The sequence below is a fragment of the Heterodontus francisci genome, chromosome 3, assembly GCF_036365525.1.
Source record: "Heterodontus francisci isolate sHetFra1 chromosome 3, sHetFra1.hap1, whole genome shotgun sequence".
Classification (NCBI taxonomy): Eukaryota; Metazoa; Chordata; class Chondrichthyes; order Heterodontiformes; family Heterodontidae; genus Heterodontus; species Heterodontus francisci.
In genome coordinates, this window is record NC_090373.1 from 91,386,542 (window position 1) to 91,412,756 (window position 26,215).

The following is a 26,215-nucleotide window of genomic DNA, read 5'->3' on the forward strand; positions in this document are numbered from 1 at the left end:
CTCCAACAAGAGCGTATCGAACCATCTTCTCTTGACATTCAATGGCATTACGATTGGTGAATCCCGCACTACCAACATCCTGGGGGTTACCATTGACCAGAAACTGAACTGGAGTAGCCATATAAATATCGTGGCTACAAGAGCAGTTCAGAGGCTAGGAATCCTAGGGCGAGTAACTCACCACCTGACTCCCCAAAGCTTGTCTACCATCTACAAGGCACAAGTCAGGAGTGTGATGGAATACTCTCTACTTGCCTGGATGGGTGCAGTTCCAACAACACTCAAGAGGTTCGACACCATCCAGGACAAAGCAGCCCAATGATTGGCACCCCATCCATAAACATTCACTCCCTCCACCACTGATGTACAGTGGCAGCAGTGTGTACTATTTACAAGATGCACTGCAGCAACGCACCAAGGCTCCTTCAACAGCACCTTCCAAACCCGTGACCTCTACCACCTAAAGGACAAGGGGAGCAAATGCATGGGAACACCACCACCTGCAAATTTCCCTCCAAGCTACACACCGTCCTGACTTGGAACTGTATTGCCGTTCCTTTACTGTCGCTGGGTCAAAATCCTGGAACTCCCTTCCTAACAGCACTGTGGGTGTACCTACCCCACATGGACTGCAGTGGTTCAAGAAGGCAGCTCACCACCACCTTCTCAAGGGCAATTAGGGATGGGCAATAAATGCTGGTCTCGCCAGTGACACCCACATCCCATGAATGAATAATAAAAAAAAATCATCAGAAATCCATTTTTCAGGAATCCCACAGTGAAGCAGTGAATTTAACCAGCAATTAGTTCGCCCTTTAGACAGAATGACTCCAGTTTTGATTCACTGATCTCAGTCAGTGAGGTCATGAGGCTGCTATAATCAGTGTCAATATTCCTGGGTTAGGGAGTGGAAAATCAGCAAAGGTTCCTACTTTCAATCACGATCCAATAACCCCTAGTGGAACTGTACATCTTTGGAAGTTGGTTGAGGATAGGATTGGGTACAACTTGTATGTCCCCACAGTGATATCGCCTACTGACACTCACTGTCAAGGATTATATGTGTACAGTGACTTCTGCAAGATACCGTATTGTAACCACGACTTCTAGAACAGTACCTCAGGCATGAAAGAAAATGTCCCCAAAAATCCTAAGAGCTCTAGAATGACTTTTTCCCCTCCTTCATGCATTGATTCATCACCAAAGCCACCAAATGAAAGTCCACTGTCCACTGCCTCTTCTGCATGAGATTGCATCAAATGGAGGTTTACAGAATTCACAAGGACACAAGAAATAGGAGCAGGAGTAGACCATATAGCCCATCAAGTCCACTCCACCATTCAATATGATCATGGCTGATCATTTGCTTCGTCTCCACTTACCCGCTTGCCATATCCCTAGATTCCCCGAGAGACCAAAAATCTATCTATCCCAGTCTTAAATGTATTCAATGATGGAGCATCCACAACCCTCTGGGGTAGTGAATTCCAAAGATTCACAACCCTTTGAGTGAAGTAATTTCTCCTCATCTCAGTTCTATATGAGCGGCCCCTTATCCTGAGAATGTGCCCTCGTATTTTAGATTCCCCGACCAGCAGAAATAATCTCTCAGTGTCTACCCTATCGAGCCCCTTCAGAATCTTGCATTTTTCAATGAAATTGCCTCTCATTCTTCTAAACTCCAGAGAATATAGGCCCAAATTACACAGCCTCTCATCATAGGACAATCCCTTCATCCCAGGGGCCAATTTAGTGAACCTTCGCTGCACCGCCTCCAATGTTGGTATATCCTTTTTAAATGTGGAGACCAAAACTGCACACAGTATTCCAGATGTGTTCTCAGCAAAGTCCTGTACAATTTTATTAAGACTTCTTTATTCCGATATTCCAATCCCCTTGCAATAAAGACCAACATGTCATTTGCTGCACCTGCATGCTAACTTTCTGCATTCTTTGTACAAGCATACACAAGTCTCTGAACAACAACACTTACAAGTTTTACACCTTTTAAAAAAATTCTGCTTTTCTATTCTTACGACCAAAGTGAATAACTACACTCTTCCCTACATTATTCTCCATCTGTCATCTTGTTGCTCATTCACTTAACCTATCTATAACTCTTTGCATCCTCTCTGTGTCCTGCTCACAGCTTACCTTTCCACCTACCTTTGTATCATCAGCAAACTTCGATACATTACTCACTGTTTCTTCATCTAAGTCATTAATGTAGATTGTAAATAGCTGAGGCCCCAGCACTGATCCTTGTGGCACTCCACCATTCACTGCCTGCTAACTTGTTATGCCCGCTCTTTGTTTTCGTCTGTTAACCAACCCTCTTTCCATGCTAATTTATTACCCCCAACTCCATGAGCCCTTATCTTGCCTATTAACCATCTGTGTGGTACCTTATCGAATGCCTTTTAGAAATCCAGGTATACTACATCTACTGATTCCCCTTTATCTACCCTACTAGATACATCCTCTAATAAATTTGTCAAACAGCATTTCCCTTTAATAAAACCATGTTGACTTGTTCTCATCAATCTGTGCTTTTCTAACTGCATTGTTAAGACTTTCTTAATAATAGATTCCAGCACATTCCCAACAGCTGATGTTAGGCTAACTGGCCTGTAGTTCCCTGTTTTCTCTATCCCTTCTTTCTTGAACAGTGGTGTAACATTTGCCAACTTCCAATCTGATGGGACCATTTCTGAATCTAAGGAATTTTGGAAAATCATAGCTAACGCATCCACTATCTTTACAGTTATCTCTTTTAGAACCCTAGGGTGTAGGCCATCAGGTCCCGGGGATTTGTCAAATTTTAGTCCTTTAAGTTTCTCCAATACTTTTTCTCTGCTGATGTTAATTTCCTTAATTTTGGCAATCTTTTTAGCCCCTAGGTTACTGTCAATTTCTGGTATGAAACTTGTGTGAAGCCAGACACAAAGTATTTGTTCAATGTCTCTGCCATTTCCTCATTCCCCATGGTAATTTCTCCTGTCTCTGCTTTACTTTAGTTACTCTCTTCCTTTTTATATACTTATAAAAGCTCTAAAAATATGTTTTTATATTACTGGCTGGTTTACTGTCATTCTATTTTTTCCTTTTTTATCAACTTTTTGGTGACCTAACAGAGTAACAATGCAAATAGAGATAATATAAAATGGAAAGCAATATATTTGGGCTGTATAAGATTTTGGTATGCTCACACTTGAAGATTAGTGTGCAGTTCTGATGTCCCCCATCCCCTTGCCTGTCCCCCACACACATGGCAAAAGATAACCAGGCGATCCAGAGGTGGGGAGCCACGATGATACCTAATCTAGGAGCTCTTAGTTACGAGGACAACTCCATTAGTTAGGGAAATTTACTTTAGGGAAATTTACTTTTACATTTAGAGTGAATAGTGTTTATTACCATTAAGTTAAATAAGTTATTTAAGATAATTAGGGTTGGTAATACTTGAGAGTATGCATACATTGAGGGGGAATTTCTGTGCTTCTGCTACAGTTATAGTGAATAACTGGGAGAATGCCCATGGCAATTCAGCCCCATAATAATAAGGTTATTATTAATAAAAGAGATAAGTTGGGTGCCACAATAACTTAATTTCACAAGAAGTCATTACCCTCGACCTAATCAAGCAGTGGTCCTAGATCCGTGACAGTCCTTTAAAAGAGAATTTGAAAAAGGTTCTTGAGTGAAAAGGATGTTTCATGTTATAGAAGGCAAGTTGCTAGTTGACTGTAATTAGGAGGTGTTATGGACTCCCATGGTCTTCTGGATCTCTGCTTGATTGACTTAGGGAGTCAAAGAAGAATTTCTCTGTTTTTTTTCCTGAATTGGCCACAAGTTACTTTCTCAGGGGTACTTTTCTTCTAGGAAGTTACAGGGATATGGGTGATTTAATGGTGTATATATTGCACCATGTCTGCACAGGACAGGTTTGAGTGACCTGATAGTCTTCTCCCACTCTTATTGTATGTTGGAATGCATGTTCACATGTTAATTAAAACCAAGAAATGCTGGAAATACTCAGCAGGTCTGGCAGCATCTGTAGAAAGAGAAGCAGAGTCAACATTTCAGGTCAGTGATCTTGATGCCTGTCTAAACTAAAACCTTCTGCACTTCCGGGGACCGTATCCCTCTATTCCCATCCTATTCATGTATTTGTCAAGATGCCTCCTAAACGTCGCTATCGTACCTGCTTCCACCACCTCCCCCGGCAGCAAGTTCCAGGCACGCACCACCCTCTATGTAAAGAACTTGCCTCGCACATCCCCTCTAAATTTTGCCCCTCACACCTTAAACCTATGTCCCCTAGTAACTGACTCTTCCACCCTGGGAAAAAGCTTCTGACTATCCACTCTGTCCATGCCGCTCATAACTTTGTAAACCTCTATCATGTCGCCCCTCCACCTCCGTCGTTCCAGTGGAAACAATCCGAATTTATCCAACCTCTCCTCATAGCAAATGCCCTCCAGACCAGGCAACATCCTGGTAAACCTCTTCTGTACCCTCTCCAAAGCCTCCACGTCCTTCTGGTAGTGTGGCGACCAGAATTGCACGCAATATTCTAAGTGTGGCCTAACTGAAGTTCTGTACAGCTGCAGCATGACTTGCCAATTTTTATACTCTATGCCCCGACCGATGAAGGCAAGCATGCCGTATGCCTTCTTGAGTACCTTATCCACCTGCGTTGCCACTTTTAGTGACCTGTGGACCTGTACGCCCAGATCTCTCTGCCTGTCAATACTCCTAAGGGTTCTGCCATTTACTGTATACTTCCCACCTGTATTAGATCTTCCAAAATGCATTACCTCACATTTGTCCGTATTAAACTCCATCTGCCATTTCTCCGCCCAAGTCTCCAACCTATCTATATCCTGCTGTATCCTCTGACAATCCTTATCACTATCCGCAACTCCACCAACCTTTGTGTCGTCCGCAAACTTACTAATCAGACCAGCTACATTTTCCTCCTAATCATTTATATAATCTACAAACAGCAAAGGTCCCAGCACTGATCCCTGTGGAACACCACTAGTCACAGCCCTCCATTCAGAAAAGCACCCTTCCACTGCTACCCTCTGTCTATGACAGAGCCAGTTCTGTATCCATCTTGCCAGCTCACCTCTGATCCCGTGTGACTTCACCTTTTGTACCAGTCTGCCATGAGGGGCCTTGTCAAAGGCTTTACTGAAGTCGATATAGACAACATCCACTGCCCCTCCTTCATCAATCATCTTTGGTTAGTGAGACACGACCTCCCCTTCACAAAACCATGCTGCCTCTCACTAATAAGTTCATTTGTTTCCGAATGGAAGTAAATCCTGTCTAATAATTTCCCTACCACTGACGTAAGCATCACCGGCCTATAATTTCCTGGATTATCCTTGCGACCCTTCTTAAACAAAAGAACAACATTGGCTATTCTCCAGTCCTCTGGGACCTCACCTGTAGCCAATGAGGATACAAAGATTTCTGTCAAGGCCCCAGCAATTTCCTCCCTTGCCTCCCTCAGTATTCTGGGGTAGATCCCATCAGGCCCTGGGGACTTATCTACCTTAATGCTTTGCAAGACGCCCAACACCACCTCCTTTTTGATAACGACATGACCCAGACTATCTACACTCCCTTCCCTAGACACATCATCCACCAAGTCCTTCTCTTTGGTGAATACTGATGCAAAGTACTCATTTAGTACCTCGCCCATTTCCTCTGGCTCCACACATAGATTCCCTCCTCTGTCCTTGAGTGGGCCAACCCTTTCCCTGGTTACCCTCTTGCTCTTTATATAAGTATAAAAAGCCTTGGGATTCTCCTTAATCCTGTTTGCCAATGACTTTTCATGACCCCTTTTCACCCTCCTGACTCCTTGCTTAAGTTCTTTCGTACTTTCTTTATATTCCTCGAGGGCTTCGTCTGTTCCCAGCCTTCTAGCCCTTACAAATGCTTCTCCTTTCTTTTTGACTAGGTTCACAATATCCCTCGTTATCCAAGGTTCCTGAAACTTGCCAAACTTACCCTTCTTCCTCACAGGAACACGCCGGTCCTGGATTCTAATCAACTGACGTTTGAAAGACTCCCACATGTCAGATGTTGATTTACCTCAAACAGCCACCCCCAATCTAAATTCTCCATTCCTGCCTAATATTGTTATAATTAGCCTTCCCCCAATTTAGCACCTTCACCCGAGGACTACTCTTATCCTTATCCACAAGTACCATAAAACTTACGGAATTATGGTCACTGCTCCCGAAATGCTCCCTTACTGAAACTTCAACCACTTGGCCGGGTTCATTCCCCAATACCAGGTCCAGTACAGCCCCATCCCTAGTTGGACTATCTACATATTGTTTCAAGAAGCTCTCCTGGATGCTCCTTACAAATTCTGCCCCATCCAAGCCCTAGCACTAAGTGAGTCCCAGTCAATATAGGGGAAGTTAAAATCACCTACCACTACAACCCTGTTACCTTTACATCTTTCCAAACTCTGTCTACATATCTGCTCCTCTACCTCCCACTGGCTGTTGGGAGGCCTGTAGAAAACCCCCAACATCATGACTGCACCCTTCCTTTTCCTGAGCTCCACCCAAATTGCCTCACTGCACGACCCCTCCGAGGTGTCCTCCCGCAGTACAGCTGTGATATTCTCCTTAACCAGTAATGCAACTCCCCCACCCCTTCTACATTCCCCTCTATCCCGCCTGAAGCTTCTAAATCCCGGAACATTTAGCTGTCAATCCTGTCCTTCCCTCAACCAAGTCTCTGTAATAGCAACAACATCATATTCCAAGTACTAATCCAAGCTCTAAGTTCATCTGCCTTACTTGTTCTACTTCTTGCATTGCACTTCAGACCACCAGTCCCGCTGTGCTCAGCAACATCTCCCTGCCTGCTCTTCCTCTTAATCTTACTGGCCTTATTTACTAGTTCCCCCTCAGTTATTTCACCTGCTGTCCTACTGGTCTGGTTCCCGCCCCCCTGCCATACTAGTTTAAACCCTCCCGAGTGACACTCGCAAACCTCGCAGCCAGGATATTTGTGCCCCTCCAGTTTAGATGCAACCCGTCCTTCCTGTACAGGTCCCATCTGTCCCTGAAGAGATCCCAATGATCCAAATATCTGAAACCCTCCCTCCTACACCAGCTGTTCAGCCACGTGTTTAGCTGCACTATCTTCCTATTTCTAGCCTTACTGGCACGTGGCACAGGGAGTAATCCCGAGATTACAACCCTAGAAATATTAGAAATGTAAAAGGTTTTCAGCAAGTAAAGCGGGGGTGGGGTAAGAGATAACAGAAGAGAAGGTATTGTTGGGACAAGGTCACAGGGAATAACTGACCAGAAGGTCATGGAGCAAAAGCAATTGGTGTGTTAATGGTGTGCTGAAAGACAAAGTGTTAGTACAGGAGGGTGTTAATGGACAGAAAACTAAACAGCCTGGCCCCAAGCACAAACGTGTAAAAACAGTGGGCAGGCATAGCAAAAACAAGCTAAACAAACTAAAATAAAAAATAACTAAAAATATATATAAAAAGGGGTGGGGTCCGTCATGGTCTGAAATTATTGAATTCACTTTCAATCCGTCAGGCTGTAGTGTGCCTAATCAGTAAATGAGATGCTGTTCCTCGAGCTTACATTGATGTTCACTGTAACACTGCAGCAGTCCCAGGACAGAGATGTGGGCATGAGAGCAGGGGGGAGTATTGAAATGGCCAGCAACCGGAAGCTCGGGGTCATGCTTTCGGACTGCGTTTGCAGTGGAAGGTGCCGTGGGACGAGGATGAGGTGGTGGGAGTAATGTACACCCTGGTCCACTCCTCCATTAACCCCACCACACCCTGGTCCACTCCTCCATTACCCCCACCACAACCTGGTCCACTCCTCCATTACCCCCACCACACCCTGGTCCACTCCTCCATTACCCCCACCACACCTTGGTCCACCCCTCCATTACCACCGCCACCTCGTCCCCTTCCAGCGGCACCTTCCCCTGCAATTGTAGGTGGTATGATACCTGCCTATTTACCTCCTTTATCCTCACTATCCAAGGCTCCAAACACTCCTTTCAGGTGAAGCAGTGATTTACTTGTACTTCTTTCAATTTAGTATACTGTATTTGCTGCTCACAATGTGGTCTCCTCTACACTGGGGAGACCAAACGCAGACTGGGTGACTACTTTGTGGAACATCTCCGCTCAGTCCGAAAGCATGACCCCGAGCTTCCGGTTGCTGGCCATTTCAACACTCCCCCCTGCTCTCATGCCCACATCTCTGTCCTGGGATTGTTGCAGTGTTACGGTGAACATCAATGTAAGCTCAAGGAACAGCACCTCATTTACCGATTGGGCACGCTACAGCCTGCCGGACTGAACATTGAGTTCAACAATTTCAGAGCAAGACTGCCCCCCTTTTTATTTTTATTTTTAGTTATTTTTTTTATATGTTTATTTCATTTTAGTTTGTTTAGTTTGTTTCTACTGTGCCTACCTACTGTTTTTTTCATGTTTATGCCTGGGGCCAGGCTATTCGCTTTTCTGTCCATTAACACCCTCTCTGTACTAATGCTTTGCCTTTCAGCACACCACTAACATACCGTTTGCCTTTGCTCCATGACTTTCTGGTCAGTTATTCTCTGTGACCTTGTCCTATCAACATCTCTTGTTATCTCTTGCCCCACCCCTGCTTTACTTGCTTAAAACGTTTTACATTTCTAATATTTGCCAGTTCAGATGAAGGGTCACTGACCTGAAATGTTAACTCTGCTTCTCTCTCCACAGATGCTGCCAGACCTGCTGACAATTGCCAGCACTTCTTGTTTTTATTTCAGATTTCCAGCATCTGCAGTATTTTGCTTTAATTCACATGTTAATGTTTGGCAGTTAATGCAAGAAACCAAATTGACACATGTCATATTTAAGGGAACATTTCAATTTTAAATATTGCTGACAAATGCTGAAAGTCTGTTTGTGATTCCACAGTCAGTGATAATGAATCCTGGTATTACTATGAATTACAGCAGTTTCATATGCAGCTGAAGAAAAATAATGAACTTGTCACTTAATAGTTAGCGAACATAGTTTGTGTCCTTTTGTGGCTCTTAGAATTCCTTCTAAATTGTATTTGTACTAATGGTTTATTTAGCAGGAACTGTAGAATTACTGAATAGCTTGGTTCAAAAGTAACTATGTGCAGTTATCATCAAAATAGCCTCTGTAGGATGATTCTGACCTGTAACAAAAACAAAAACCAAAAGGGTAACTAGAGGGGTCCATTGTGGATAAATAGATATTAGTGATATAAGTAACAACTAGCACCTCTTGGCTTTGATGACTGCACTGTTCATCCTACATTTACCGGTTGAGCCATGTCGAAATGTAATCGTGCCCTCTTAATATGAAAATCTATCATCAGGAGATCCTAAGACAAAAACAGATATAGTAGGATATTGTTTTAACAAATTAAGGATTCCACAATGCAACTATTTTGGATTTTGAATATAGTTCCTTTTGACAATTTATTTGATATGAGCAGGGTTTACAGTGCATCATCATCATTGAGAGAGAAATCTAAAATGCTATTGATATGGGGTACTAGTGAGTGAACAAAGATTCTCAGCAGCAAGGTTTCCAGAATAAAATGTAGGTTTATAGATGTGGGTAACAAAATGTCTAAGGCATAAACCTGCTATTCTGGCAAATGAGGTCACAAATGGAAATCTCAAAAGTTCATTCTGCACCATCTGAATAATCAGGTAAAAGTAGGATTATTTCCAACAACTCGTTGCTTTCGTAAGCCAGTTTTGTCCCTAAAGAGACATAAATATAAACTGAAACTTTCTTGATGAAATCATGTAGTTGAGAGGGAAGACCTCATCAACTGTTTTCAGCTTCAGTTTATTGGCCAGAATTTTACAGCCCCCTCAACGAGCAGGCTGGTGGCAGGCGGGGCCACAAAATTGAGTGGAAGGCAGTGGGTGCTGTTCCCAACGCCTTCCCACCTCCGCTGTAATCTTGCACGGGGTGGCAGCAGCGAGAAATGGTCCACCCGCCCCAGGCCAATCAAGGCCCTTAAGTGGCCAATTAACTGCCACTCAAGTGTTTCCTCCCACTGCCGCTGGTATTTTACCCATGGCAGGTGGGCGGCAAAGACCCCAAGAACACCACCAGATAAAACCCTGTGCCCCACAGAGGGCCACCCCCGAAACCCCGGCCACCGCCGAAGCCCCAACCACCCCCATAACACAACACTCCCCCCTCCTCCCCAACCCCCACCACACCCCCACCCCAACCAACCCCCCTTGCCTCGCCGGGGCCTGTTCAATTGCGCTCCTGGTGGCGCTGATGGGACCAAGAGCTGCCGGCCCACTGTTTGGCCGGCAGCTCCATTAGGCGGAACTTCCTGTCTCAAGGAGGTGGAAATCCCACCCAAGGCCAGTTAAGGGCCTGGGAACGTATGGCTGCCCAAGCCCACCAGAGGCAGGCTCGCCACCAACTTGATGGCTGGTGGGCAGGGCCTCCCGCCCAACGTTAAATTCCAGCCATTCTTTCAGTAGTAAGTTAAAGATGCAGTTTCTCTGGTAAGCAAGAAAATACTGTGTATAAATTCCAGCTCAAAGTATCAAATCTAATGACAACTTTTACATTTGGATTCCCTGTGTATTGATGGATGTACATGAAAACCCTCAGGCAACGTCCAACATTCGCTGAGGGATTTAATTGTGCCTTTTTGGAGCGGTGTTGATTTTTATAAGAATGTTCACATTTAATAATGGGTTCAGTTGTTCACTGTGTTGAAATCCATTAGACGTTAGCCTTGCTTATTGTAATTGTCAGTGAGTTTTGTGATCTAAGCACTTTGCTTTTCCTTGTCTGCAGATGACCCGACCGTGCAAGAAATGAACAGAAACTTGCCATTGCAGACAGGGGAGATGATCATTATTGTGACAGTTCTGATCATGTGGGCAGGTAAGTGGGCTGTGTTCTGTCAGTTACACTTTTGCTAGCTAAGTTAATTATTCACGTACCATAAATATTGATTATTTAAGCTAAAATTGATGAGTGCTGACTAAAGCTGGCAATGCCCTTTGGGTTTGAGCGATGCTACTGCATCATTAATGACCCACATCACTCCTTCACTGCTTCTACTTCTTTATCTGCCTGTGGGAAATCTCCCTGGACTTAGACAGCACCTTCCAACAATGACCAAGATCAGGTATTCCCCATGTGGTCTCTAATTCCACATCTGTTCGCTGTCTGATGCACTGATGTATTCTTCTACAGTTGTTAACATAAGCAAAAATCATCATGCAACTATAAACTGGGGAAACCTAACTTTTGTACTGAACTTAACAACTGGAGGAATCTACACCCAACAATGGGTTAGATCAGTACTGCCCCACTATGTCATCGAGGGTACACAGACTGAAAGTACAGCAATGTGGTACTTCATTGGTGAACCTTGATATCATTATTTTTCACTAAAGTAAGTTATTTTCACAATTCTCTACAATGGCTTAACTATGAAACTATTTTGCAATTCTGTTTAAATATGTGATAATTATATGTTGTCAAAGATAAGATCATCTAATTACAGGAAGATAATGGTCACAATCACATATGAAGGGTAAGGAACAGGTTTTGAATAAAGTCACAATTGAGAAGTTCATTGTCACTGACTGGAATAATAAATTAGAAGAAAATGTTAACTAGTGCTTTTCTGAAGTCAGCACCCAGGTTTATGAGACAAGGTGTAAATGGCATGTAAAGGGATGGATTTTGTTCTCCCCCAGGCATCGGGTTCAGTGACTGGGGGTTGGGGGGAGGCCGAAGATGGCTCTGATGAGATCCACCACGGACCTTGACATCGTGAGGGCCTGGCTCGATCCTCCCGGTGACAGAGAGGCTCCGTGGTGGCCTCCCCGCCACTGGGCAACAGGAACTCAATTAAAAAATTCAAATAAATAAAATGAATACATTTAAATAGACTGACCTGCGGTCTTGAGGGCCCACCACAATCTTTGGCGCAGTGGCCGACAATCCCCCGCCTTCTAATTCCTGTTTGGGGAAACGCGGCACCACGCTGGTGGGGAAGAGGGAGGAAGTAAGATTTTCAGTGCAGGAGTGAGGAGGATGGGGTCAAATAAACGTAATGGGTGTAGGGGATGGTGGGAAGGGTTGACCTTTAAACTTTGTGCAGTTTGGGGGGGGGGAGGTCAGATGTAAAAGGCAAGTGTTTTTGAAGGGGGGGAAGGGCAAATAGTTACTGTAATTGTTATGGGGGCAGTGGGAAAGAGGCATTATAAATTTATTTAATTTTGGGGTTTACTTTTCTTTAAAAATGTAAATGTGCCAGCAGCGCTGGCTGCCCTTTAAAAATGGTGCCAGCACCTGTGCACAGGCAGCTGACGCCATTGCCGGTGACGGAAAGCCCGCCCCCTCTACGTGATTGGGGGTGGTGGAGTGCCCCCCCCCCCCCAAAGCTATTTAAATGAACCACAGTCTGAAGGGAAGGTAACCCCTTAGCCCTCGAGTGGGGCAATCAAGCCCATAGTAATCCTCAGGGACACAGGGGCCACCACATCCCTTTTACTGGGAAAAGGCCTGACCTTTCCCCCAGACAGTGCAGTAAATACCAGAATGGTGGTAAATGGTATTGGAGAGTGCCTTAGTTTCGGGAGCGGGTGACCGTAGGGATTGTCCCTAGCTTGCCTGTGGACAGGGTTGACCCGCTCCTAGGTAATGATCTGGCGGGGGTGAAGGACTGAGATGAGGAGAAATTTCTTCACCCAGAGAGTGGTGAGCCTGTGGAATTCGCTACCACAGAAAGCAGTTGAGGCCAAAACATTGTATGTTTTCAAGAAGGAGTTATATATAGCTCTTGGATCTAAAGGGATCAAATGGGGCGAAAGCGGGAACAGACTACTGAGTTGGATGATCAGCCATGATCATAATGAATGGCGGAGCAGGCTCAAAGGGCCAAATGGCCTACTCCTGCTCCTATTTTCTATGTTTCTATGTGGCAGCTTCCCCAGTACTGATCGAGAGATCGAAGGAGGTCAAGGAGACAGGGCAGAGGCAGGAGACGGTCCCCTGCAGTTCCCCTGAATGTGTAGTGAATTGGGCCATGATCAAACCAGCTACCCCACAGGATACTGAATGGGCACTGCAGACAGTTACCATGAGGTCTGTCTGTCTGAAACTTTCTTTGGAGAGTTAGAGGACCCAGGGAATGGATTAAATGGATCTTCCCTAGCTGAGGGTCAGCGAGCCGACCCAGTACTAAGAGAGTTAGCACAGGCTGCTCAGTCTGAAATTGAAGCAGAGGGAGTCCCTGATTGCTACTATTTAAAGAATGAGGTACTGATGAGAAAATGGCATTCTCCTCACAGACCCAAGAGCAAAGAGTGGGTAGGGGTGCTGCTGAGGTACCGGAGCGAAATATTAAGAATGGCCTATGAGATTACAGTGGCTGTGCATGTCGGTATACGAAAAACCAAAACCCGTATAAGACAGCCGTTTGACTGGCCAAAACTCCACAAAGATGTGTTGGAGTACTGTAGGAGTTGCCACATGTGGCAGATTGAAGAGAAACCCCAACCTGTAGTGAAATCTGCACCTCTAATTTCTGTATCGGCTTTTGGGAAATCCACCAGCAGAGGGCTGGTGAATTGTAAGGGACCCCTGCCGAGAACAAAAGGGGACAGACAGGCACAGGGCTGGCAAAACGTTAGAGAGGAAAGGAGAAAAAGGGACGAACAGGACAGGTTAAAGGAAGTCCAGGAGTATTCCCAAATGAAACCCCCTACTGTCCAGTCAGCCAACCTTGAAATGCTGGAAAAATAAGACACCACATCCTCCTACGTAGATGCAGACACCAGAAGCACCCCTCCAAAGTTGCTAACAGCATTTACAGAAATGTACAGGGACAAAGAAAGTCCTCAAAAGGCAGATAATCCGTGAGGGTAATGCCTCACCTAGTCAAAGTGCCGCAAATCTGGACAAATATCTGCAATCAGGAATGTCCCAGAGGACAAAGGGAAGATTAACAAAGAATCCCCCCTCCCCACAGTCAGGAGAAAAGGGAACCAACCATACCCTAAAGTGAAAAGCACTTGCATGGCTCATCAGAGCACTGAAAGAGAGATCAGAATGGATCCACCCACTGTCGACTCCCATCATCAGAACTACAAACCAGGGCTAATTAAATCTAACCATCCCCCTACAAACCTCAACAGGAACAAAGGCACCCGAGACAATCATGGAAATCTGAAAACTGCAAACCTCCCCAAAAATCACATGTTTATTGGGATACCCATTCCGAACATATTGCAGGCTGATAGTGAAGAAACTTAAAACCCCTTGGGCAACACATAACTATCTCAGATCCAGCTCAAGAAAAGGGGCAGTTTAAAGCAGCATTGCTACAAAGGAAAGACAGGCTGCAACAATCTTAAGATTTCTGAATGAATGAGAGAAATGCATGTGTGTTTTCCAGTACTTCCTCTTCCTTCTAATTTATAATGAAATACCTCCCCTAATGTCGCATTTGATTCGGCCGGAGGTGGTGGCGTGATGGAAACCACACCTGCCAAATGGAAACATATTAATTTTGTCATATGGAACACTATTTGAAACATTACTGGACATTGAACATAACTTGGTTAAAAGGACCACAGAGCAGTGGCTGAAAATATGGCTGTACATTTGCATTCTGAAAGACAGTTGCCTCGAGAGTCAATGGGAGTGCTCCCTGATTCAGTTAGCCAGATGGATTTTGTCAATCGTGCTGATCATTGAGATTGAGTCTGTGTAAGAGCCAGCACACCACCCTCCCACTGAGTATATCTAGTAAGCTTTGAAGAATCAACAATCCTTGCAGGCGATGCTGTTTCAAACAAAGATTACTAACCTGCTGGCCAACCTGGGAATTGATTGAATTGTGCTCACAGAAAATCTTGAGGCAGACTGCTTTTGCAGGCCAAAAGAGAAGCAAGGTCTCGCTCCCTCTCTCTCTTACACGCAAAGTTCCAGGGACCCACAGAAGTAACTTAAGTCTCAAGACAGAAGACCCTGCAGCCTTCTGGTACCAGCGAAACAAGTTTGAAAGTGTGCACTGGGCCCCAACAAGAACTGCAAGACCTAACTTCAATCAAAGACTTTACATCCAACCCAAAACCAGTAACTGGATTCCATCAACTACTTCAAAACTCCCCCACTTTAATTCTTTCCCCTCCTCTGTATCTATTTGTGTGTGTGTTTATCGTGTATGCATGCTCACGTGGTGCATTGCATATTTTTAGTAGTTTTATCTGAGTTAGAGTTTTAAGGTTAATAAACTTACACCTTTCTTGTTTAAACCTGAGAAAACCTGTCTGATTCCTTTCCAATTACAATTAGAGAGCAATGAGCAAGGACTTGCTGAGGGGAAGCTAAAAAACACTGTGTTTTAAAAGTTAAATTCTGTTACGGCCAAACCAGGAAAAGGCTGAGAAGGGAGCCTGACACCCTTTCATCAGTTGGTTGTAACAGAAATTTGGGCCCTCTGATGTTGAATTCAATGGGTAGAGCAAGATGCTCCACAGACTTTATGTCCATTTTGCGCAGAAGTTAAAAATCACCCCTGCATTTCAGGTTGCAGCAAAACTTGGTTACAATTTCTTTAGCTCATAACATAAATAGAAAATCTTCACAAGTGCAATGATTATCCTGCTACACATTGGCCCCAATATTACCAGTGTGGGTGCAGGAAGCACGGTAGTTTGGGAAAACCCAATAAGGTTGGCAATCTTAATGGGAGGGCCTCATCATGGGAGGTCTTCCACCCAACTGCTGGCCAAGTTGACAGCCATGCCAGCGGGCAGGAACACAAGCAAGCAACAGGAGGCTGAAGACTCTGAGCCTTAATCGGTGCTTGGAGGGTGAGCAAAGACATTGAAGCCACCATCGAGAAAGTGGGGTAGTGAGGACATTAGGGATGGTGGAGGCGAAAGGCTTCCTTGTGAGGCTTGTGGGGAATACTGCTGCTCCTCCTGGCCCACGAGGAGCTGGTCTTCAGCAGTTACCTTGGCCACTCAGCACCTACTGCTTCAGATCTGCTGCCGGGCCTCCCCCTCTACTGTTAAATTTAAGTCACAGCACCAGTGATGTCATCAGGCCAAGACTTTTGAATGTTAATTAGGCCCCTGCCTGCCTTTGCAGGAGCCTCATCGAAAGCCTGATTTGCATTCATCATGAGGGGAAAGTTAAAATTGAGGCCATAGTGTCCAGAGAAATTCATACCCCTTGATGAGGAGCATGTTATAGGGGGAATTCTGCTCTGGATGTAAAGTGGATAAGTTCTTACACATTTCCCTGTTTGAGGATTGACAACATACTGAGCTTTCATGAAAATGAAAGCACACTTGGAAATGGTTGTTTGAGATAAGAAAATGCAGAGCTTTCCTTGAAGAAAGCAAGTACTTGTGAATTGAACTGCTTGAGGTTTAAACAGTGCAGAAAAATAGAAAGGGGAAAAGCAAATGCTGTCGGGAAAGATTTCCACTTCTGACACTGTTTATGGTTATTACTGCCTGACAGCCACAGATGGTGTAGCATTTCTTATGCAAACCTCACCCAGACTGAGCTATATTAGACTCTAAGGGGGAGAAATTATTTCGTGCAGACTATATCAATTCCCTGTGGGCAAACAACGCCGCAGGCCACTACCTGCGCAACCCGTACACTATTCTGCAATGATATCAATGAGGAATTTGTGCAGGCTATGCAGGTATTGGCCTTCAGCGCTGTCTGCCCATGGGGAATTGGTGTAAGACTGCATAGCACTGCTTGAAGCAGTGCTACGTGAACAAATTGCTCCCCACAAGCCTTGTTTGCTGATGTCCTTAAAAGCACATGATGGCAGACCTAGCACTGTCACTTGTCCAGATTCCAGTGTGTCTTTTGATTGTCTATTACCAAACATTTGGTTTAATCTACCAATTTTCCAACTTCATGTGGAGAATGTAATAAATGGGTACGAATTGTACTGTAAAGAAAATACTGGGCTGATTTTCATGTGGTCCCTGTAACTGGCCACTAGTCAGGCACAGCTCATCCACAGTACTGAACCTGAGTGAATTTGTAGGTTCAGGTCATTTGCATGCTTAGAAGCTGTGAGGACAGATCAAAACTAAGCTTATCAGCTAACAAACCATCTGTGGAGTTGTGGAGCCAATTTATAAAAAATAACAAGCAGAAGCTAACAGGACAGCTGCAGATAGCTTAATAGTAGCCGATTGTTTAATAATCAGCCTAACAGTTCAAGGAGGGGGGATGTGAAACTACTGAAATAAGCTGGGACAAATGAACCAATCATGCACTGATAATAAAAGTCTGCAAACCACTCAGAAACAAGGGGGGGGGGGGCATTACTAGTTTTGTTTGAATAACTATAAGAAAGGCTTGCTGTAGTGAGCACATGTTCTTTTGTTTTGTTCTTTTGCATGTTCTTTTGTTTTGTTTTTTGTTCCTTTTGTGTCCTTGCAATGTAACAACCATATACTGCAATAAAGTTTCTAAAAGTTACGGTCGGACTTCGTCTCTCTTTGTAACTGATGCGATCCAACAGAAGCTCTTCCAGCAGAGTCCTACCTCCTTGCACGGTCTGGCACATGAAAGTATGGAGGGAAGCCCAGTGCAACCTTAAGTCTTCGAAACAGCATCCACAAGGTTTCCAGTGCTGATCCCTGGCCTAATATCTCTGCACAGAGATAGGAACTTATCTTTGGATACTGTCTAGCCCTCTTTAAACCCCCATTTAGAGAGGTCTAAGTATTGGGACTAATAGCTAATTCCTGCTCCCACACCATTATGTCTGGTGTTCCCCAAGAATCTACTGTTGGCTCCTTTCTATTTCTTATCTACATGCTGCCCCTCGGTGACATCATCCAAAAACACAGCATTATTTTTTACATGTACATAGACGACATTCAACTCTACCTTAACACCACCTCTCTCAACTCCTCCACTGTTGCTAAATTATCAGACTGCTTATCCAACATCCAGTACTGGATGAGCTGGAAGTTCCTCCAATTAAACATTGGGAAGACTGAAGCCCTTGTCTTCAGTCCCTGTTTCAAACTCTATTCTCTAGCTACTGACTCCATCCCTTTCCCTGGCAAAAGTCTAAAGCTAAATCAGTCTGTTCGAATCCAAGGTGTCATATTTGACCCTGAGATGATCTTCCGACCACATATCCGTATCATCACTAAAACAGCTTATTTTGATCTACATAACATTGCCTAACTTCTCCCCTCCCTTAGCTCATCTTCTGCTGAAACCCTCATTCATACCTTTGTTATTTCTCGACTTGACTATTTTAATGCAATCCTGACTTGTCTCGCACATCCTATCCTCCATAAACTTAAGGTCATCCAAAACTTTGCTGCCTGTGTCCGTACTCGCACCAAGTCCTATTCAATTATCACCTCTGTGCTCACTGACCTACAATGGCTACTGGTCAAATAATGTCTTGATTTTAAAATACCTCCATGCTCTCACCCCTCCCTATCTCTGTAATCTCCTCCAGCCCCACGACCCTCCACGATTGCTGCACTCATCTGATTCTGGCCTCTTTTAATCACTCCACCATTGGTGGCCGTGCCTTCAGTTGCCTTGGCCTTAAGCTCTGGAATACCCTCCTTAGACTTCTCCACCTCTACCTCGCTTTCCTCCTTTCAGACTCTCCTACCCCTTTGACCAATCTTTTCATAATCTGACCTGCTGTATCCTTTTGTGGCTCTGTGTCATATTTTGTTTTATAATGCTCCTGTGAGGTGCCTTGGGACACTTCATTGCATTAAAGGTGCTATATAAATATAAGTTGTGGCAGGATTTTCCCTGCAGGTTACTGAACCCCACTGTCAGGCTGAAATATGCCCCACTAATGAGCCGAGCAAAATAGAGTAGAATAGAAGGGGCTGGGACATCCATTCCATTTCATTTATGAGATCCACACCTATTTGAGTACCCTCTCTACACAAGGGAGCCTGGAAATCCCAGACCAGTTTAAATTAAAGAAAGACTTGCATTTATGTAGCACATTTCACAACCTCAGGATGTTCCAAAGTGCTTTATAGCCAATGAAGTATAAAGGGATTTAGCAACCCAGACTCACTCGTCTCTACTCTTTTAGCCCAGGGGATAAGCATTCCTCAGATAGCATTAGTAGATCAAGCCCATTCTGTTGTCCTTTTTGTGGATACCCAAGCAGTTTTTTTTTTGATTAACCTTTAGAATATGGCAATAGTAGTGCTGTTCCAAAATAAGTCTATCCATGTATCCGCCTGTCCCTGAACAAAATGGTGTCACATGTGGCACAGGAATGTTATTGCCGCACTCTAAAGGTTCATCAGATATGCCTGTTTGTTTTCAGGATGCTATATTCTGTGTCTTACCAAATGCTTTGTTGTGTCTTCAGTAGTGCGCAGCTGGAGCCATGGTTACAAATGTAGGTGGGTTTACTAATAACTCCCATCACCTCCACATATACACAAGCACAAGAGATCAGAATTTGAAAAAAAAAAAGGTCCTTGGCAAACAGTTGCTCCTGAAATAGTGTCAAAAAGTATCAGCCACGCCATGGGTTAAATTAGTACTTTCTAATTATATTGCTTTGAGGTAGAAAGAACACAATGACTGGGGGATTAAACTGTAATAAAAGGACACGGCTCGATTTGAGATGAGCTGTCAAATCAGAGGAATGCATTAGAAGGCACAGTACACGTCAATAATAAATAAAAGCTAGAATAGATATAGAGGAACATAACAAGTCAGTTCTAAAACCAACTACTGAATAAAACAAGAATTGTTTTAACAAGTTACAAAATGATGGGAAATTGCACTGTAGAATAATATATAAATGCATGATCCATTCACGTGGAATTCCTCTATTTGCTATTCTCGCAGAATCACTAATCCATTTAAAATAAAAGGTTTACTATCGTTGTTAGATAAACAGACAATGGAATTTTATACACTGTTATCAGACAATATTAGTTTTGTAAATGAAATAGTTAACTGTAAAAATTCCTATCCAATGATGGAGAGAGTTATGTACTGGGTACTATTTCATTTCACGGAACAGTTCTTTGTTATTTTCATAATACAGTGCACTATTTACACAGTTTCATTTTGTCTGTGGATATAAATGTACCACACAAAAATTTAAATTTACATACTGGTAATGGCTTTGTGTAATGCTATTACAAATCACTGAAAAAAAGAATGATGGAGTTGTTGGTTTTGGGGGGGGGGGCTATTCGCTACCAGCTGTGTTAATTTGAATGGCAGGCAGGGGGTTAATGTGTTAAATTCATCCTATTCACACTTAATAATATGCTGTGCAGTACAATAAAGGGAAATGTGTAGATGATGATTTTGAGGATCATTACTGCACTTCTGCATTAAAAGATAGGCACAGTTTCTCCACATCTTCTCAAAGGACCACATTTTAAAATTGTGGGTCCCTGATGTAAAGAACTGAAATTAGAAGTTCCAATAAGAATGTGTTAAATTGCATCATATAAGGGAGTTTCATAGCAGGGGTCAATAACATACAAAGATGGCGATGTGCAATAGGGAATGGTGCTATAGTCATTTGCCTCAATAGGCAAACTTAATTATTTGTAGAGAATTCTGTCGATATAATACATCTGAAGTAAATTTTGTAATACAATTTTTAGGAGTATGATTTTTAGGAAAAGCAGTTTAATATTCTTTGTTATGTCACATCGTATCTGTCTCTCTAGAACTAAATAGTCATGATTGCAAAAATACTCAGGCAAAGTATTAATTTCAAATCATGGGTGACACATTTTGTTCATCAATGAGTCATGACTAGAATGATTTAACTTGTGGCTCAATATAATACATAAAAATGTAAATATCATTAATAAATTCACACACGTTCATCCAATATATGGATAAAAAGTCGCTCTTACAGCTTTGATTTTGAACAGATCAACCACCATTTAAATGAATGACAGAACAGGCTTGAGGCACTGAATGGCCTATGTTCCTAAAAGCCTCTTACATTGTTCTTTATCTTTCTTGTTTTCTACTTTAGTTTTCCCAAATAGTTTCTGGATATTATTCTCAGATTCATATCTATTCTGTTCAGATTCTTCATAGATACCCATGAGAAGCGGTTGAATGTGGGGATCAAATGAGGGTGGGATGATATGGAATATTACACACAGGATAAGTGGAATCGGCGCAGACAACTGGAAGTGGATTATGGCAGTTGTCAAACACACTTTGAGAAAGACAGCAATTGAAGTCACTGATCATACTCCTGTTTGTGTTTTCCCATATATGTGCATGCAAGAATTGCCATTAAGGCCTACAGATGAGTGCGTGCTTGCATTTTTATCCTGAATAGTCATTACCATCAAGCTAACCTTTCAAATGTGCGTTTGTCTCATCTTTTATACTGTAAATTGGTTTCCTTTCAAGGTGTGATACTCGAATTTCCGAATGACAGCACACGTCATTCCAGGTGACAGAGTGCAGACCTCCAATGGTGCAGGACAGTTGAACATAACATGTTTTAGCTGGTCTTTGAATCATCTCTGCTAGCTAGCTCACCATAGAAGATCTGGTTTCAGAGACAGCTCATATCTGTTCTCACTACGTGGCTGATCCAGCACATCTGGTACATCAGTCTGAACAGCAAATGACAGGGCAAAATGTCCAATACCAAAGTAGTGACACAATCTAAATACCCCACGACTGAAATGATGCTGATACAGTGATGTAACCTGTGTAACCTGTCAACTTCTTATCTAATACTTTCTGTGGCAAGTCCAACACTCACTATTACACAATTTAGCTATCAAGCTTGGTCCACATCTTTGCACAATGTTGATCAAATAACTGCTTCTGGAAATGCCTGTAGGATATGGCCACAATCTCCTGATCAAACAAGCCACTATTGGTGAGGGCACTGCCCCGGTAAATGAACTGCTTGACCACATTCAATTATGTTCCATTAATGCTGGACATGCTGCTTGGATAGGACTGATTGATGTGCAACCTTGATTTTCTTGAAACTGGCTGTTAGCCCAGTGGCTATGGCAATGTGATAAGTGATTAGTTGTAGCTCTTCCTCTTTGTGTGCAGTGAGAACACAGTTGTTGGCAAACAGCCAGTCATAGGTCCACCCCTCTTTCTCTTTGGTGCGCACACAAAGTCAGTGATAGTAGTCAACATCTCCAATTTTTGGCAACATTGTTGTTGGTCAGTTAGCAGTTAATGTGAAAACAATGCTAGAAAATAATTTGTCATACAATATAGTAAAATTCCATACACATCATTGAACACAAATGTTATTGTGCATACTTGACAGTGAATTGTCTATTAAGGCAGCAATAATTCACATTTCTAGAAGCTTGGAGAGGGGTCTTTTGGTGCTGGGAATAAAAGATTGGCCCACTGCCTAAGTAGCACAACCTGTGGTCTGTGCTAACTGAACTACTTTCACTCAACTTGGAATTACTATTCCTGGGTTTCAGAGGGAAAGCATTAATCAGATTTTCTGTCACTGGTTGTTATTCATTGTAAGAGTCTCCTTTGCTGAGAGCTTCCTACTTGGCTTAAACTCACAGCCACAAATGTGGAATGTGCAGGATTTGCAGAGGATTCGTGGCTTAGCTCCGCAAAAGCCTTAAAAAACAAGCTGTCAAATCAACAAGACATGATCCTTTTACGTTTCAAGTGTATTTTGGATTTCTATTTTGGTTTCCGTTATGGATGTACTCAGAATGAAGAATTTGAACACAGCCAACTGATCCACGATACTACAAATTGGTAAACATGTCTATTTCGTGCATTTAATTTGCCAAAAGGCTCCCTTGGCTGCATTAGAAGCTGTACCTGCACACTGAGTGAAGAACAAAGAGCTGCTTCCTTTCTCATGTCAGATAGGTGACATAGCTGTTGCTCTGGGAATGCATAATTTATCCCGTCAATGTCTATTAGATGAAGCATTGTTGAAGAACAGCTGTCTGACAGGTCATGTGCTAGTACATAAATCCCCAACATATGATGCTGCTATTACTATCTGTCAGCAAGACTCACATCTTTTCCAAATTATTTTCACTGTGAAACAAACTGCAAGCTGTGATTTTCAGCTTTTTATTAATCATTTTCAATTTAACGCAAGGAGCACTTTTTTCCCCATTGTGTAACTTCACATATTACCACCATGCACAAAAATTCACAAGCCTTGAGGCAACCAATGGTATTATGCAATTTTAAAATCAAATGTGTAACATTACCTTGGCTGGAAATTTTCACATCTTTCTAGCTGAGATTAAGAATCGTAAGCAAGCGTTCCATTTGTTCACAGATGGCAGTGAACATCGCTATGCTATCAGGTCCCATAAATCATTGAGTAGAAGTTACTGGTGTAGAGTAAAGGCTTAATGTCACCTGTAAACAAAATGTGCACTCGCAGATCTCAGTGCAACTACATAGATCTTTGAAAGAAACACCATTCCCAATGCTGATTTATTAAATAAAGACTTTCGGTCAGCAAACATCCCTACTTCTGACCTTATGATGGAGGAAAGGGCAGTGATGAAGCAGCTGAAGTTGGTTATGCTTAGGACACTACCCCGAGGAACTCCTGCAGTGATGTCCTGTGGTGAGATGATTGGCCTCCGACAACCACAACCATGTTCCTTTGTGCTTGGTATGACTCCAACCAGTGGAAATTTTTCCCCTTGATTCCTATTAACTTCAGTTTGGCTAGGGCTCCTTGATGCCATATTCTGACTTGATATCCAGGGCAATCACTCACACCTCACCATGAGTTCATCTCTTTTGTCTATGTTTGGGCCAAGGCTGTAATGAGCTCAGTTGCCGAGTTGTCCTGGCTGAACCCAAACTGAACATCAGTGAGCAGATTATTGCTGTTTAAGTGGCACTTGATAGTACAATTGACGACATCTTCTATCACTTTGCTGATGATCGAGAGTAGATTGATAGGGCGGTAATCAGCCTGATTAGATTTGTCCTGCTTGTTGTGGATAGGACATACCTGGGCAATTTTCCACATTATTGAATAGGTGCCAGTGTTGTAGCTGTACTGGAGCAACTTACCTAGTGGCGAGGCTAGTTCTGCAGCACATCTTCAGTACTTCAACCAGGATGTTGTCGGGACCCATAGCCTTTGCAGTAGCCAGTGCCTTCAGCCATTTCTTGATATCACGTGGAGTGAATCGGATTGGTTGAAGACTGGCTTCTATAATGCTGGGGATCTCAGGAGGAGGCCGAGATTGATCATCCACTCAACATTTCGGGCTGAAGATGGTTGCGAATGTTTGTGCTGGGTTTAGTAAAGCTGCAGCTCAGTGTAAGGTGCAGTCAGCCATATAACTTGGCTCGATCAATTGAGAATGAGACTCTACAGATGCCAGTTTGTTAATGACAGCTGCAGGATAAGTGCACCCTTGGATTATAGCAGCCTGAGGCATGCACACTAAATACAAACCAAATACATTACAGAGAAATCTGTCATCTTACGGACAGTCATAATGTGAAACTATCTATTCCTTTGAGGAAGTAAACTAGCCATGATAGGGATAATTTTACGATTTTACATTTCCAGCTGGGATCCTCATCAGCATGTATCAGAAATTCAGGCATGCACTGAGTTAATAGTCAGCATATTGTATGCAGTGCATGCCAAGAGACAGTTTTCAAATCATTAAGCCTGTAGCTCAAGCTCTCATTTTTTAATACAACACAAGTATATGAACTGACATCATGAGATTCATAAGGATTTATTGTCTCCATAGTAACGAGTCATTTTTAAGTTCTTAATTCTGATTCAGTTGTGAAACATCGTAAAAGTCATAGAGTCATATAAGATTCTGAGGGGACTTAGTAGGGTAGATGCTGAGAGGATATTTCCCCTCATGGGGGAATCTAGAACTAGGGGGCACAGTTTCAAACTAGGTAGTCTCCCTTTTAAGACAGAGATGAAGAGGAATTTCTTCTCTCAGAGGATCATTAATCTTTGGAATTCTCTACCCCAAGAGTAGAGGCTGGGCCATTGAATGTATTCAGCACTTATTTAGACAGATTTTTGATCTACAACGGAGTCCAAGGTTGTGAGGGGAAGGCTGGCAAGTGGAGTTATGGTCACAATCAGGTCAGCCATGATCTTATTGAATGGCAGAGCAAGCTCAAGGGGCTGAATGGCCTACTCCTGCTCCTTTTTCTTATGTTCTTATTTAAGGCATAAACGGAAGACATTCGGCCCATCGAGTCCCTGTCGGCTCTCCGCGGAGCAATTCCATCAGTCTCTCTCCCCCGCTTGATCCCCGTAGCCCTGCAAGTTTATTCCCTTCAAGTGCCCATCCAATTTCCCTTTGAAATCATTCATTGTCTCCACTTCCACCACCCTCGTGGGCAGTGAGTTTCAAGTCATTACCGCTCACTGCGAAAAACGTTCTTCCTCACATTTCCCCTGCATCTCTTGCCCAAAACCTTCAATTTGTGGCCCCTCGTCCTTGTACCATCAGTTAATGGAAACAGCTTTTACTTGTCTAACTTAGCTAAGCCTGTCATAATCTTGTAAGCCTCTATCAAATCTCCCCTCAATCTCCTTTGCTCCGGGGAGAACAAACCCAGCTATTCCAACCTAACCTTGTACCTAAAATCCCTCATCCCTGGAACCATTCTGGTAAATCTCCTCTGCGCCCTCTCAAGAACACAAAGCTCTAGTTGGTGCCTAACCAGTGCTTTATAAAGGTTCCGCATAACGTCCCTGCTTTTGTACTCAATGCATCTATTTATGAAGCCCAAGATCTCATATGCTTTGTTAATCACACTCTCAATATGTCCTGCCACCTTCAAAGATTGGTGCACATGCACCCCCAGGACACTCTGTTCCTGTACACTCTTTAGAAGTCTACCATTAAGTTTTTATTGCCTCATCCTATCCCTTCTGACAAATCACTTTGCCATTGTCTGTATTAAATTCCATCTGTCACTTGTCTGTTCATTCGACTAGCCTATGTCCTGTTCTGGATGGTTTGTATCATCCTCACGCTTTGCCACTCCTCCAAGTTTGGTATTATCAGCAAATTTTGAAATTCTGCGTTGTATTCCATGATCTAAGTCATTTATATGTAGCAAAGAAAAAGCAGTAGTCCTTGTGTG

General features: G+C 43.2%; 1 protein-coding gene across 1 annotated transcript in view; it reads left to right on the plus strand.

Annotated features, from left to right (window-relative positions):
* The window catches only part of LOC137358404 (fibronectin type III domain-containing protein 5-like), a 265,469-nt gene that overhangs the window by 199,370 nt on the left and 39,884 nt on the right, over positions 1–26,215 (plus strand). Inside the window, exon 4 of the mRNA XM_068024350.1 lies at positions 10,883–10,972. Coding sequence (XP_067880451.1) covers positions 10,883–10,972 — 90 coding nt within the window. The remainder of the gene's footprint in view (positions 1–10,882; positions 10,973–26,215) is intronic.